The sequence below is a fragment of the Opisthocomus hoazin genome, chromosome 1 (assembly GCF_030867145.1).
Source record: "Opisthocomus hoazin isolate bOpiHoa1 chromosome 1, bOpiHoa1.hap1, whole genome shotgun sequence".
NCBI lineage: Eukaryota > Metazoa > Chordata > Aves > Opisthocomiformes > Opisthocomidae > Opisthocomus > Opisthocomus hoazin.
Window position 1 is genome coordinate 93053165 of NC_134414.1, and position 16597 is coordinate 93069761.

Here is a 16597-nt window from a genome sequence, read left to right on the forward strand (position 1 = left end):
TTATATATGGATCAGTAAACGTGAAATTTCTTTGTCAATAAGTGTCACCTGCATCTGAGAGGATAGTGCAAGTGCCGTGGATTTCACAGTTTAGGAAGAAGCTTAGTTTCTTCTTGAATTGAAGAGCAAGTTATATTGTCCTGCGGTCTTCTCAGGTTTACTCTTAATTTTGGACCACTGTAAAAACAGAAACTAGAGCTATGAGAGAGCGCAGTGGAATGCTGAAGGTACCTTCTTTCAGACGAAGGCCAGAAAAGAGTCTCCGCTTTGACTTTTTGTATAGGCAAATTGTAGTATGTTAGCCAATTATCATTGGCCTGAGTAAAATAACATGTAAAACAACTCTTCTAGTTCTCTGTGATTGCTAACACCTCCATGGAATATTTTTATTAGGGCAGGATATTCTGCTTGGAAATAAATTTCAGTCCTGTGTGAGCATCTTCTGCTCATTGCCATTTTCAGAACAAAAGGTGACATCTACTTCATTATTAATCTGATATCCTTCTATGAGAAGGTCACCTGCCTAGTGGATGAAGGGAAGACAGTTGATGTCATTTTTCTGGATTTTAGTAAGACTTTTGATGCTGTCCCTCACAGCATACTTCTGGACAAGTTGTCCAACTGTGAGATGAGCAGGTACACAGTGCACTGAGTGAAGAACTGGCCAAACAGCAGGGCTCAAAGGGATGTAGTGAAAGGGGCTACATCTGGCTGACGAATGGTCACCAGCGGTGTTCTTCAGGGCTCAATCCTAGGGCCAGTTCTGTTCAATATTTCTGTATGTGATCTGGATGTGGGAGTTGAATGCACCATTAGCAAGTTTGCTGACAATATGAAACTGGGAGGTGCTTTTGATTCTCTGAAGGGACAATAGGTCTTGCAATGGGATCTAGATAGGTTGGAGCACTGGGAAATGATTTAATGGGATGAAATTTAACGAGTTCAAATGCCAGATTCTGCACCCAGGACAGAGTAATGCTGGGCACAAGTAAAATGGGGAGAGGAGTGGCTGGAGAGCAGCCCTGCAGAAAGGGATCTGGGGGTGCTGGTCGGCAGCAGGCTCAACACGAGCCAGCAGCGTGGCTGGGCAGCCCAGAGGACAAGCCGCATCCTAAGGTGCATCAAACAGCACAACCAGCCGGTCCAGAGAGGTGGTTAATCCCACTGTGTTTAACGGTGCAGCCTCACCTTGAGCACTGTGTGCAGTTCTGGGCCCCACACTTTAACAAGGATGTCAAGGTCCTTGAACGAGTCCAGTGGAGGGCAACAAAGCTGGTGACAGGGCTGGAAGGCAGGTGCTGTGAGGAACAGCTGAGGGCTCTGGGTTTGCCTAGTTTGGAGAGCAGGAGGCTGAGGGGTGACCTCTTTGCTCCCTACAGCTTCCTGAGGAGGAGAAGAGGAGAGGGAGGGGCTGAGCTCTTCTCCCTGGGATCCAGTGCCAAGGTACGTGAGAACGGTTCAAAGCTCCATCAGAAAAGGTTCAGACTTGGTATTAGGAAGCATTTCTTTACCAAGAGGGTGGTCAAACACCAGAGCAGGCTTCGAGCGAGGTGGTCAGTGCCCCAAGCCTGTCCGTGCTTAAGAGGCATTTGGACAAAGCCCTTAATAACACACTTCAACTTTTGGTCAGCCCTGAAGTGATCAGGAAGTTGGACCAGACGATCGCTGTAGGTCCCTTCCAACTGAAATATCCTCTTTCAGAGAATTAACTGCAAATCCTCTCCATAATTCGGATACTCACTCTTTTGCCTGTTTTCTGCTACCTGTTTTCTGACTGACGTTCACCTGTCCTGTGCACTTGGCAGAGGCCAAACTTGTATACCTTGCTGTCAGCATGATGCTTTGTAATCAAAGGGACCATTGACCTCTGAAGGACTTACAAAAGGCCCTCTGGTAGAATCAATGCTTAAATTCTACTTTCGGCAGCCAGTCAGCTCCATCTAATCACTGAAATGTTTCTCCGTCTGTGACTCTCTTTGTGTCTGTTCTGTTGTTTTAAGTTACTCAGAGGGGACACTAGTAATCTGATAAGCCCAAACCCTATTAAAAGGATCAAATCAATGAGTCCATGTGACATAACGAACAATTGTCTCGCAGCCTTGATTTTTGAGAATCACCCTTTTAGCCCTTGTGTACTTTGGAGTTAAGGTTTGACTTTCCTTCTGTAACAGAACAATATAATGAGATAACATCTAATAATTTCCTTCTATCCTCCCTCTGTTCCTCTCTCTCTGTGATCGAAACATGGATTGAAACCAGACCATCTGAAGGCCAATCTTGCAAAGACGGCTTTTAACAGGGTTAGGTGACTCGGCGTGTCTTGACGTGCAGTTCTCGCCTAGCTCTCTGGATGGAGCTCATGCCGCTTCCAAAGGAGCACCGAGTCGGAGAGAAGCATTCGGCTCTGTGCTCTGATGCTCTGCTTTCTGCCCTGTCCTTCCTCCTGCGCTCTGTACAAGCCTTGCTTTATTGCTCTGTATTTGACTATCTGAAATTTGCTTAGACTATGCTGTTAACCTCCCGAGTTTTCAATGGAGATCTCTGATTTTAAAAAAAAAAAGGCAAAAATTTCCTCTTCTTGCCCTTTTAGCCTCCGTTTTTTTGTGAAGGTCTTTAAATTTTGCTCTCATTTGAAGAACAGAGAAATTATTCAAATGACTGCAGCTCCAAGGGTGTGTCTGGCAACAGTCTTCATGTACGTGGTCTGCGAGTTACAGAAGCCATGCGGAAAGATCCCTCGTCTGCTGCCCAAGGACCTCTCTGAGCACCTTGCAGCCTCAGAGAAGGATGGCAAATGAGGAGCGGGGAGAGAGGAGAGCCTTTTGTTTCCCTTACAATGAAGGTGCAGAATGCAGCTGGCTATGTCAGCCAAATGGTATTGACAGCTGCGTCTTGTAACAGTGGGCTACAGGGAAAAGGGAGAACCTGCAACTGAAACTTCGTTGACATGACTTGTGTGATCAGGGCTCTCGTCTTTAAAATGGTAATTTTTTGCTGCTGCTCTTCAAAGGGTAATTCAGTGAAAGATCATCACTGAGATGTAAAATTGTTCCCTTTCCTGGGCAGGAGGCATTATTTTATTAATCACTTTTCCTTCCTGAAATGCTCTTTGTTCTTGGGTTTAACTGGCGACTTGAAAAAGAGGCTTTTACACAAAAGCCTGTTTTCTGAAAGTTTGCATATCTCCTGTAAAATAGCCTGTATTCTAGGAGGTTATTTATTTTTCTTTGCAATAATATTTTTAAAGCATGGATGATAAGCCAAAAAAAAAAGCTTGTTTTTCCTCTATAAAAATTTTTCTGTAACTTTATTAGCTTCTTTAGGTCATGGAGCACAAATCCGAAGTTTACTGTGCAATCACTTTTTGCCTACTGAACTTGCCTGCTGCTTGGCTTTACTTCTCTTTAAGGAAGTTGTATATGCAACATTTGTTCTCTTCACATCTCTGAGTCTGAAGACTGAGGCAAGAGAACCACAGGAAAATATAAGGACAGTGCCTAGCTATAGATGTCTCTCTCAGGCAGTGTTAGGCACCTCTGTCTGGCCTACAGGGTTTGTTCTGCTGCTTCAGAGAGCTACAGCAAACCTCCCTGGATAACACAGTGTAATTTAGGCCAATAGCCCTTAGGAAATCAAGAGCCATCTGTACAAGCCCCGATTTAACAAAGTATAGGTACTTTAAATGAGGTAGGTGTCCATGGGTTATCCCACTGAAGCCATTCGCTTCTTAGCTGGAACCTCCAGTCAATTAGCTGAACCCGTGCCATCTTTCCCAGTTCTCCCCGGTCTCTCTCTCTTCACACTTGGGTGATTTCCCTACGAACATGACAGCCATACTGCTCAGACCAGAGGTCCAATGTCTGGCTCTGGCAGTGGCCAACCGGTAGCAGATGTTTAAAGATGAACATAAGGACAGGGCAAGCAGAAAGGGATACATTCCTGCTGTCCTCTCCTGGCCCCTGACAATCTGCAGCTCGGTTGCTTCCTGAGCCAGAAGTGGTCTCTTTCTATTTATTCGTATTTTTCTGCTGTGAGTTTGCCTAATGACTTTTTGAACCCATGACAATTTTTATCATCCACAACTTCCCAAGGCAATGTTTTCCACTGGCTCACTGTGCTCTGTGTGAGAAAGCATCTCCTTTTGCTTGTCTGGAAAATGTCACCTTCTCCCCCTGTGTTCTTGTAGTGGGGAAACCAGAGAATCATCACTGCCCATTCTTTTCTGGTGCTCACTCTTCCCTCCGTATAATCCTGGCACAACAATACATCCAGGGTGCGTGGAGCCTCCTGTGTTTGTTCACTGAGACTGTTCAGGTCATGCACTAGATACAGTTCTGAAAAACAACTTTTCATTAAGATCTGAGGCATAGCCAGAAAAAAAGACCAAACACTACAGCTTCAGGAGCTGAAACTGATCTTGGGAATGCCATGCTAATTTTGCACAAAGATGACAAAGCATCCAATCTTGAGAGTGGCCGCTGAGTGCTCTGCAAAACGAAAAAATGCCTATTGTGCCTTGTGCGGTCCGTGGACCCATCCTGTACAATGTAGTGCAAAAACATATCAGAAGAACTAGCCCTGACTCTCAATACCTCCCATATGTTAAGTGGGCTTTTTCTGGAATGAAGGCCAGCACAAGGCTGACAGAACAACACTTCGTAAAAGAGGGGGATGGAGTTTCAAAATCGGAGATCCCAAAACACCTTTTACTGGTTCTTTTAAGATGACTTTATATCTTTGTTTCAATGACCTCAGAGAACCTCAGAAAGTGTAAGACTGCTTCAGAGCACTAATAGAAGACTCACTTCAGAAGAACAAGGAAAAGAGGGAGAATTTTCCAAAGGCTCTAATTGCATTTAGGCACTTCGTTCCTCTTCAAAAGGCAGTGGAGGTGACAGCTGAGTTCCAAATTTACTGGTTTTAATAGGAAGTTTTATTCAGATCTTCTTGATATAACCTTGTCATTTCTAAACTGGATATCATATTTCTACTTAGTGCTAATTGAACCTTGACCACACTTCTCCTTTGTGGAAGTAAACTTTCTGAAATTAGAGTAGCCTCTGTCTAGACTAGCACTTGGATGCAAAAATTTAGGGTCCTGCCTCTACTGTAGCAGTTGCACTGCAGGGAGCAATGAGCACGTCTCCTGATAAAGTCGAAACGCAGGTTGGAGTTCAGAAGAGGCAGTCACATTTTAACTCTTTTGCTATATGTCTGCAGTTCCCTTGGGCATTAAATGTATCACCAGGAGCTTACCTTCATGGTGTAGCTCATCTTTATCCTACCATGTGCTTGGACATGTGAAGAGAAGGGGACAACGTGATAGGAAGCAGGAAGTAAAGTAGATGCTGCTGAGCTCAGAAGTGACGTAGGGGATTTGAACAGTTTGCTTTACTTACCTGGTTTGGAATTTGGTCAGGACATTGAGGCTACCACTCCCACACCATCCGTGGGACAGCTGTTTGGAAAATGCCAGTGTTTCGACGAACATTTTTAACCTGGAAGGTGCAGAGAATGCAAGGTACTTTCCTTCTAGCGTAGAAATGCTCCTTGCTTTGCTCTGAATAGAAATAGGACTTCACTTTCTATCAGATTTACAACACTTTCTCTTTTTTTTTTTTTAAGTCATATGTTTATTTCTCATCACAAACTTTAATTTTTTAACTCAAAGAGTAATCTCTCCCACATCCTGAATTTAATTTAACCTTCTCAGGAGGACTGGACTTTACTGTTCAGTAACCACAGGAGATGTTCTTCTCCATTGGCCAGAGCTGAAACTAATAGCCATGGCATGTTTGCTTATCTCTTATCTCTGGGGTTAGATCGCTGCTGTCAGCTTCTCCCTTGTTATCTGGCTGCTGCTACTGCTCACTCAGTTGTGCAGGGATGTCAGTTCCATTAATAACATGAGCACCGTGCAAACAGATAGTGGAAAACAGGTGAAGGGAGAGGAAATTGTGTTTAACCCTGATCACGCAGTTGTCATTTTTCAGACTTCGCCACAACTCCACAAGGCCAGAATGGGTGTGTGACATCAAAACACTTGTGACAAATCTTGTGCTTGAAATAGAAGGAGGGAGACAGATGGATGGACACACCTGCAGATGCTCAGAGACCAGAGTGTATCTGAAGCTTTTGTGGCAGAAATGCAGCATGAAAGCATTAGTATGCTAAAAGACAGATTAATTCTTCCAAAGGGCAGAAAGTCCTCCACCACCCTAAAGTCGCAGGCAGTTTCAGCTTTAACTTTCAGTATGTTTGTTGTTTTACCAAGTAAAACACCCTTCTGTAAAGGAACAGTTACAAAGATGTTGTAGTCCCCCAACAACTCAACACTGAGAGATACTGAGGTATGGGAGACCCATTCTCTCTATGGAGGAGTCTGTGAGGGCATGCTTAGGTACCTACTTGGCATTCCTTCTTTATTTCCCATGAATGTGCATTTCTGGCTGCTGTGATCTCCCTGTCGTGTGTATGCCTGCCTGAGCCACTGAGAGGAAAGCTGCCTGCTCACTGGGCAGGGCCGTGGGCTGGGGCTCTGGCATGGACTCTCAGCCTTGGGCAAGGAGCCAGCCAGGACCACGAGCCTCAGCAGCGCTTAGCACGTTGCTCAGGTGTTGTACTAGTTACGGAGGACTGAAACAGAGTCTTGAAATGTTTAAATGGCTTCAGGTACTGGTATGGTTGGAGTTTACTTTTAGAAGAGCTTTACCTCAAGGAGGCCATCAGACTTAGGAATTTGCTCCTTTAGTGGCCTTTCAGAAGCTGGGACACTGTGCCTAGGAGTGAAGGCTTCCTCGGCTGCCCTCGTTTGTGAGGGAGCTGTGAGGAGTCCAGTGCTCAGTTTTCTGGGTGAGTGGTGAGTTCCATCAATGTGAAAATAAATACATATATACAATTTATTTTAAAATAAAAATATGTAAATATTTGGAATAGAGAGGGACTTGGTCTTGAGTAGATAGTAGAGCATTTCCTGCACAGTTTTTCTGTATTGTGCAGCCTATGTTTTTGTCTATATATACATCTGCTTTTCCCCCATGTATTATAAGGCATGGGCAACTGATAGTGGCACGCTTACTGGTACACTGCTGGTCGGGGTCCCTGTTCAAGCAAAAGGAATTTCTCCTCAGAGAGAAAACCTACAAGTCCCAACCCAAGTAATACTTGTGTTTAGGTCCTCAGTCCCTAGGTCAATTTTAGAGTAGTGTAAGAACGAATATCTGCCATGTCTAGTCTCAGCCGCATCTAGAATGGCTCTGATGCTCACCTGTGGCTAGAAATATAAAGAGAATTTTTTACACTCTATTCATTAAAAAATAAGAAGTTGCTCTGCAACCTTTGCTTAAGCAAAGATAACCTTGAAAATGTTAAATGAATATAAACAGATGCAAGCAGAGGCTAAGGTCAGAAGCTGTCCCTCTTTGGAACAGAGGTTTGCATAAAACTACCAAAAGAAACGCTGTACCACTCATACCCCATACAGCTGTGATGGGGAGAGAGCTTCCTGGCCCTTTCCCAGTCCCTGGGGCCATCCTTCTCTCAGGGTTCAGTGCCAGAGATCTCTTCAGCACACTGGGCTTTTTGGGTCCTTGGGGACTTTTATTTTGTCAGCACAGTAGTTTTTGTTAAACCTGCTGTTTTCCCAGAACTAAAACAAAAACAGCAGAAAAGATTTTGCAGCAAGGTGGGTGTATTTTTAGCAAGAGGTGGCATGACAGTGGGAGTATGGATCGACTGATGAGGAGCTCTGGCAGTGAGCAGTGAAATGAGTCCAGGAAGGAGTTTCTGAAAAAAATGCAACATAATAATTTCTGCAGCTCGCTAATGTGCCAAAGCCTGGTCAAATGTGGCTTTTTCTTTGCGTCACTGCAAATCCTTAGGATTATGGTGCAAAATTTGTTTGGTAAGGATGTCTAATGTAATTTCAAAAGACAGATAAAGATAATTTTGAGTTGGGGGTGTGTGTTTGGTTGTTTGGAGTTTTTTTGGGTTTGTTTTTAGTTTTAAGAGAAATTTGGACTAGAAAGATAGAGCATTGCCTGAAAATAAAGGTATGAGGAGGTACAGTCTTCTACGGTGCTAATGATGTGTCTAAAGCTTAACTCAGGTGCATGAGCTATTAGAACTGTGTCAAACGGAGCTGAGCAGCATATACAATGGGGCATATGTATATACCAGCATGACACTAATGATGGTCTGTGCCTTCAGACCACAACACTTGCTTCTGGCTCCTTTGAAGTGCAACTGAAGGAGCTCCCAGCTGTCCGCACACAGACTGGTGTGGTCATGCCCGAAGTGATCCATGGGTGAGTAGAGGGGAATCCAGTGCAGAAATCCCCATGCTGGAGTGGACCTGTCACTGCTGGCGTGGTGATGTGATGCCATAGCTGGACCTAGTGCAGATTGAGTCAGTTTGCATTTCTGTGCACCACCCTTTCTTCTAGTCCACAGGCATGATCCCAGCTCCACTGAGAACCCAGAGGCCCTTAAAACTAACTGAGGAGCTTTGGACACTAATGGTTAGGTGTTCAATACATCTTTTGTCAGATACTCAGCTGTGCTGGTCTGCTGCGTTTAGGTATCATATAATCAGAGAGGAAGGTATTTGCTGTGTGCCACGAAGAAATGTATTTAATTTACAGAGCTGTGTTTCTGCTCATGAAAGACAGCATTTATGTCTGTCATATATACTAATCTAAGTATAAAATAATGGAATTGTGGTAACTGTTACACAGAGATTAAAAATGGAAAATGGAATTAAAATAAAATGGACAAAGGAATTCTTTCTCTTCACAAAATTAAAGTGTTGCTGGCAGCAGGATGAGTCTGGAACCATGCTGGTAGGAGAAAATACGAGTAGGTCTATTATTTATACTGCTGCATTGAACTAAGGAGTTATGCTTGTGAAAATATCACAGTGAATTTATATTTTTATATTTGTGTTTAAGTAAGACTGTTTCAGATTTTCTGTGATTTAGTTCTATTGCTAAAAAAAATAAGTGCAGTTTAAACTGAAAAATTTATTCCAGTGAAGCTACCATCACAGTGCTTGAACCAACGACTGAGTCTTTGTCTTCCAGAGAGCCAGAAGCAAAAGGGGATTTAGGACAGGAAAGAGTGGCACTAATGTACATTATTGCTTTTTCTGACTCTGTACAGTCCTACTTAACTTTTAGGTGCTTGCAACTTTATGGTTAGTGATAATATTGTCTTGATAGCTAGTGGATATGAAGACTGAATACACAATCTTAGCTAACAGTTTGCTTAGAAAATTTGTTGTCCCTTTTTCCCTCATTTTCCTAGGAAAGTAATGTATGGTATGGTCCCTTTTCAAGTGTACTAATATTTTCTTGTCAGGAAGTTTCCTCTGAGTGAGGCTTTGGTTTCAAAAGATGATTCAGAGGAAGGGGTAAACAAAGGTAACATGTAATCCCTTTGCTGTTCCTTCTTCACTTTCCCACATCATGTGTTTCCAGCACTTGTCTTCTGCTAGTTCCAGCACTTGCTGGGTCTCTCTGTGTAGTGATTCAGCTCACTCATGTGGCAGAAAATCAGCTGGGGAGAAACTTGGATAGATTTCTGCTATGCTAGTGAGCTAAGCAGTCTCACAGAAAGATGTGGCAAGGAGTTGAGAGAGCTCATGGAGTCTGTGGGTGCAGGCAGCATGGCCAGAAGTATGGACAGAGATGGGAAGAGCAAGGGAGAAGACCAAGGGCTAGGATTTTTTTTTCTATTTTTTTCTATTTTTTTCTATTTTTCCATTTGGCACCACAAAGCTGTTAAAAGGAACCAGCTAATTTTGAAACCACAGTGCATATTTAACTGAAAAAAATTTTATGTGTACTTCATGGAAATGATTATTCACATAAGACACTTGATTTTTTTTTTTTTTTTTTACCCCAGGGCTCATGCTATTACAAGACTAGAGCAATAGCTGTATTTCCTATCTTCATAACTGATTAATGTAGACCATTCAAAACAATTATTGAAATATGTTGGGGAGGGTTATGGTGCAGTGTGAGGTGGTGGTATGTGAAATATTATTAAATGAAACACTAGCTCTGAAAAATCTTTAAAAGTCTACACAGTATGTATTGTTGTGATATGCAAATATAAGAGGAAAGTTAAAGCCAAAGTTTAAAAATAAATAGTTGAATAATTAGCTATATTCTGGAGTATGGATTGTAGCCAGTTCACTGCAGATCAAGTGCTCTTAAAAATTATCATTTCAGACCTAATGTTCATGTTTGAGTTGCCACTTTACTTTTGATTGCAGCTGATGATGTGCAAATCCCTGACATTTCATGTGGCCCCTGCACAGAAAGTAAGGTGGGCCCAGTCCATCTCCCACTCAAGTCGGTGGGTCACTTCCTAGTGATATCTTTAGGACTGGGCTTTAGCCCTGTGATGGGTTTTTTCTGTGTTTTACCCAGGTCTATCACCCCATTTTTCTGGTCCTTCTATATGTAAAACCTAAATTGATGCAGTGATATTTATGCACCAGTTGTACCAGATGTCTCTTGAATCATCTGTTTTCAATGAAAAATGAAAAGACCAGACACGTACATAAAGGCTGAATTAATCTTTGTAATTAAATGGAACATTACTTTGCCATGAATGATTTTAGCTTTCGCAATGTATTTCATGCTAATTTTTCAGTGAACTGTAATTGTATGAATTTTTTATATTTTTAGAAGCTTGAAAATGATGTTTGCAAAGTTATTGTGAGTCAAGTTGATATACAGAAGACCTGTGTCAGACAGATATAAGTTTGTCAGGTGTATTGTATTGTTTTGGTTTTACAGTAAGTGCAATATGTCAGTACTTGGTGTTCCTAGCAGGCCTACAAGATATCCAAATCATACTATGATGGGAAAAAAGGGCTCTCAGAAGGCTCACATGCCAAGTTCGGTTGCCAAGCGAGAATTTGACTAGACTGGAAACTGGGCTGCTTTGTAGCATTGGAACACATGTATGCAGTCCCACATTGGCAAGTTGTGAAGAGTGAAAGGGCATTTATTATTTTGTCTCTGTAGTAAACTGACTTGCAATGCTTTCATCGTGACAGAAGGACACACTGATGATCAAATCCTGACTGTGCTGAAGTCAGTGGTGAAGCTTCCTTGCGTAGCCAGTGTTAGAAGGAGCAGTCCCACTCTGAGTCCTCTGCCTCAGAGTCTGCTCTCTCTGGCTTCAGGGACAGAAAACAGTTATCATGTCTTACTCTAAAGCATGCTGCTGCTCTGCATCCCCCCTCCAAGAGCCTCTTGCTTTCAGTGACAGGAGAGGAAGCCTGCAGAGATGAGTTTTCTTAATGTACTCAACAGCCTAAGGTAGTCTGTGTACTTAACAATATCTGGGGGAAATACCCTGTCACTCCTTTTCTTCCTGTACATGTTATTATTTAATATGCAAATTAGAGATAGGAATTAAATGAGCCTATAAACCATAAAAATTTGTGCTTGGTGCGTTTACGGTGGATTCATGTGCAATTACCACATGGGTAGTTCCTGCACATTTGTCACGTTTCATTTGCTTTCCCCATATGTGTGTGCATGCCTCCCGGAAGGCTGGTCTCTTAAACATACTTTTAATCTTATCAAGGGGAAAATGCAAACTTCATTATCAATGAGCAAGCCAGTCATAGAAGAGTTTTCCACTTTCTGGTGCTAAATGAATAAGCAGTGTTTGAACTGCCATTAAATAGTAGTCAAGTGAACAGTAAAGATAACTAAAGAAGCAAGAGACTTCCAACATTAAAATTTAGAAACCTGCTCTTAAGACACTTCTTTCTAACTTTTCTGTTGTGTGAAAAAAATGGGCTGTGTGCTGGGCTCAGCTGAATGGGCTTGGACCTAATGCAAAGCCCCTAGGAGGTGTCCCGGTTGGAGGGATTCCCAGGGACTTCAGAGGGCTTCCTATGTCCTCTCACAGGTTTTGCTTTGGCTATAGGAAACAGTCCTCTCCACCAGTGGCCACACATCCTTCACTGTCAGCACCAGGGAACTTACTGGTGTGCCACAGCCTTCTGGCTTGCCACCCACACTGCCTGCCCTAAGTGCCTGCAGGGGCCATATGGCCCTGGACGTCACCCCAGGCTGGAGTCAGGATGTTGGAGACAGCCCTTCAAAAAGAGAGATGCACTTTGTCCTGCAGATCAAGCAAACTTTTTCCTCTGTTCCTCCCACACCAGTATGTGCTACACAGCAGACATCAGATGGTCCCGAGCCACTAGCTTGGCAGGGTCTCAGGGGAGTATGGCACACCTCTAAATTTTTGGCCGCATCATACATAGCATTAGGACCAATTTGAGACACATTCCTTTTCTGGGAGAAGCTATATAGTGAGAAGTGGATTGCACATGACAACCTTGTGTCAGTTGGCTCTTCACCAGCTCGTGCTCCAGATGTTCTCAAGAAGGCATCCTAAAAGATGTTGTTTATTTGTGATTTTAGATGGTACAGAAGCTTTGTAAGGTTGTTTAAGCATGTACCTATGTTTTCTAATAACAAATTAACTTGGTGGTGTAGTAACAAAGTGTGTACTTTTCTGAATCTGTTATCCTGCATGACTGGTGGAATATTTAAGAAGGCACTGGAATTAGTGGTAGTAAGGTCTACCATAGAGTTCAGTCATTACAGAGTATAGAGTTGCCTGTGTGTCTTGCTCAGACTCCTGAAACACACATATTGTTGTAAAAAACTTATAAGTAACAAATGCAATAAAATAGCATTTTTGCCTTATGTATATATATACACCTGTCTTACAAAATAGAGACAGCTTTAGCTATTGATAAAGTATCAAAGTACTAGGAGCAGCATTACCTTTTGAGTTTACTTTCAAAAAACTCTTTGAGACACAGTGTTATTTACTAGGATTTTATGTAGGCCTTATAACAAAATATCTCTGTAGTGCCTGATCATTTTTCTCTCTTACATGCAAATCGTAAGCTCACAACATCAATTCTCAAATACACAAAGCAAGCATATGTATGACCTAACGAGTGAGCCCAGCTGTCCTGAGGCAATCTGATTGGGAGAACTCTTCCCATCTTCCTGTCTAATGCAGCAGGGCCATGAAAAGACTAAAGGATTTAACTTAAAGGATTTATATGATTATTTATTACATTATAAGATTATATATGATATTTAGGTCAACCTCTGTCAGACTTGCTATTAAGGAGCCTGGAGGAATCATCCTCACTCTTGGAGATGTTTGGTTAAAGAATGAGGTCTAAAACGGCCAAAACCTGGCAGTTCCAAGCTGCTGCTCTCAGTGGACAGCTGTGGAAGCAAGGACTGAGATGGATGTGGTAGATACATGAGCAGATATATTCAATGAGGGTGGCGAAACACTGAAACAGGTTGCACAGAGCGGTGGTAGATGCCCCATCCCTGGCAACATTCAAGGTCAGGCTGGACAGGGCTCTGAGCAACCTGATCGAGTTGAAGGTGTCCCTGCTCATTGCAGTGGGGTTGGACTAGATGACCTTTAAATGTCTCTTCCAGCCAAAATCATTCCATGATTCTGTCATTCTATATTCTACAAAGACCCCCAAATGTTCATGTGGTGAAGTGGAGATAGACATACCGTGGTCACAACCATGCAACTAGCACCATGCGTTTGAGGGCAGGGCCCATCTCTGCTTCTTCCAGCAAAGAAACACTACCAGATCTAGGCTGGCTTCATAATCTTCTTCATTTACAACCAGCAAGGCATGAATTTATTTGCTTTTATTTGGAAGGCAGTCTGGAAATTGAGTATTTTTAAAGGATATAATATCACTCAAAGCCAAAACTGCTCTTTTATGTTCCAAAATTCAATCAACAATTTTTATCGACGTTGTACTGGCTAAATCATTGGTGAAATGACAGTGCACTGACACAGCTAATCCTTACTTTTGCTTTAGAAGCCACAGTTGAATTTTTGCAAGTTGCACTGTAAATTGTTTTTGAAAGGTTTACTCTTCATCGTATAGTTCAGCTTTTAAATTAAATCTGTTTCATCAAAATGCTAAGGGGCTCAATTAAGTAGATTCAGCACAGCCTACTGTAACTGATTCAGATGGGTACTCTGGAACACATGCAGAACATTTGAGATTCACAGAACTTGTTTAAGCAGCTGACTCAGTAAAAACTAAAACTGATGAGTTTTGTACTTTGCTTTCTCAAGACTTGTATAAAAACTCACACTGAAACCTTTAAAATAGAAACCGGAAATTTTCCAGTTCCTTGCAAAGTTCAGTCAGCTGGTCTTGACAAGACCACCAGGAAGAAAAAAAAAAAGATGCTTTTGATTATATACAAACTTGCCGATAAATTGTGTTCCCGGTCCCCAGTTTTTATTCTCCCGCCAGGCATTTAAAGTATCTTGAACGGCTGCTCTGCCTTCTGGAAAAACAAGAAAACATTCTGTTGAGAGTTAATTTGTCTCATTTCATATTTCCTGTTTAGCATTTGTCTTCCATAGTTTTTTTTTATCACTAGGGATATTTGCATGACAATGGGATCTTTCTTGCTTAAGAGTTCATCTGCTCCTGCTGCTAATTTCCTACCTGAAGTCGTAATCTTCTGTTTGTGACATCTTAATTATCTCAACTGCAACTAATTGTGATGTCACAAATAGAGGATTATGACTTCAGGTTGGAAATAAGATTGAGAAATTGAAGCAGTTTGAAGTAGGAAAGAGGACTTTCTTCTTGAAAAATAAAAGAGGAGACAAAATAATTTTGGTAAAACGGAGGCAGTCCTCTATCAGCTTCCTTCTTATAGTCGTGGAACAGACGTTGCTAATTCTTGCTGTCATAGGAGGCCCTGTTGTATTGAGACACTGTGGAGGGGAAGAAAGGGGCAAGGATTTTATTGTGGAGGAAGGGGAATTTTCCCCTGAGCAGCCACCCCGTGCAGCAAAAGCGAAATAGAAGTCAGTCGGTCCCCAGAGAGGTGCAGGCTCTGCTCGCAGAGAATAAAACACAGAGTTGATATGGCTGAAGTTGTTTTAAAGGCAAATCCATTTATTCCATTTCATATCTTGCAATATTCATCTGGATTTAGACATTTGAGTTTGAAGAACAAATTCCCAGAAGAGCATTTTTTGAGGGATGGGGGGAATTCCAAAGACTTAAGCAGAAATTCCATTCAGCAGCCCGAAAACATACAAAGTGGCTTTGTGCTATCACAGTCCATTGTGGCTTAAATTTATTCCATGGACCTGTCATATATCCCTTCTTCGTATGTCGCCTTAGCCTTTTGTATGCTTCTGCTTTTCTTCTGGAAAAGCGTTGTTCCCACAGAGATGCTGGGTGGCTGGGTGGCCTGATGGTGTTTTTGTGAGGATATTGCTAAGGCTGTTTATGATTTATGAAGTGGGAATATGCGTCTACAGCTACTATCACTTCACACCAGAGTCTTTACACAGGTTGTGCATGAACATTGGGACCAAGTCATGACCGAAAAAGGAAAAAACCCAAAGTTAATGAATAGGGAAGTGTCTTATTTTAACACTTCTACTGACGTTAGGGAAAGGGCAAAGACTGCAAAGTAGAGGGATGAAACTGGAGAGTGAAACAAACATTAGCCATGTGGTTTTAGGAAAGTACAGTGTCCTTCAGAAAAGTGTGCACCCATCTTCAGGTGTAAATGGAAGTGACTCTCAGTGGAAATAAGCCAGTCTGCACTTGCTTGGACCCAGGTTCATCCGTATCTGTGTATCAAATCTGCTTTATCAGTTGGATGAGTACCAGCTACTGCGCCATAGTGAAACGGGCCATTTCCTGTTGTCTTTTGGAAAATGTTGTAAAAACAGGCATTTGACCATCTGATTAACACAAAAAACAGTAGGGAAAATCAGCTGTTAAGATTTTGCACTCAAACACATTGCTGTAAGCCTGCAAAAGCTCTGCAGGTGACAACAGACCCACTGTGATTATCTGACAACAGAACCTGGACCCTCCATGTTGTGATGAGAAGCTCATTTGCGGCACCAACTTTACCTTGTCGGCAAGTTGGTTTGAAGCTAAATTAGTTTGCTTTCAAGGAGGCATCATAATACGAATTGGAAATAGAATGGGGGGAAAAAAAAGGCATATGCTGACAAATGGTTATATCTGCCAACACTTTTTTTTTTCCCTCTCTTTTTCAAAGGCAAAAGCAGTTATGGCAAAAGTGGGTTACCCTAAGTTTATAATGAATGACACATATATTAATGAAGACATCAAAACAGTAAGTGTCAGACTTGCAGCTTTCCTCTTTTACATATTGCAGCCATTCTTTGCTCTATTTCGCTGCTGTCTAAAATCAAAGCTCCTCTTTTGTTTGGCACGCATCTGGAGTTCTGCTGGCCTGGTTATTTTTAGACGTTGAATTAAGTATGCTAGCTCTCTTGTCTAAATTGTCAATGCTGGTGTGTCTAAGCGAGATGACCATGAGGTCTGCTGGGAGTAAAATGTGCCTGGGTGCAAAGAACCTTCCTGTTATTAAACATTTTAAAGGTTAAACATGCACTGTCATAAATTTTGCATTTATTCATAAAAATGAAACAAAACAAAAGCAGTTCTCCTCAAAGTAATGGTCTTCAAAAATTCTAATGCGTTTTTCCT

The 16597-nt window shown here is 42.1% G+C and overlaps 1 protein-coding gene across 1 annotated transcript in view; it reads left to right on the forward strand.

The window, feature by feature from the left end:
* PHEX (phosphate regulating endopeptidase X-linked) overlaps positions 1 to 16597 on the forward strand; it is a 105696-nt gene that overhangs the window by 53715 nt on the left and 35384 nt on the right. Inside the window, exon 13 of the mRNA XM_075442480.1 lies at positions 16143 to 16220. Coding sequence (XP_075298595.1) covers positions 16143 to 16220 — 78 coding nt within the window. The remainder of the gene's footprint in view (positions 1 to 16142; positions 16221 to 16597) is intronic.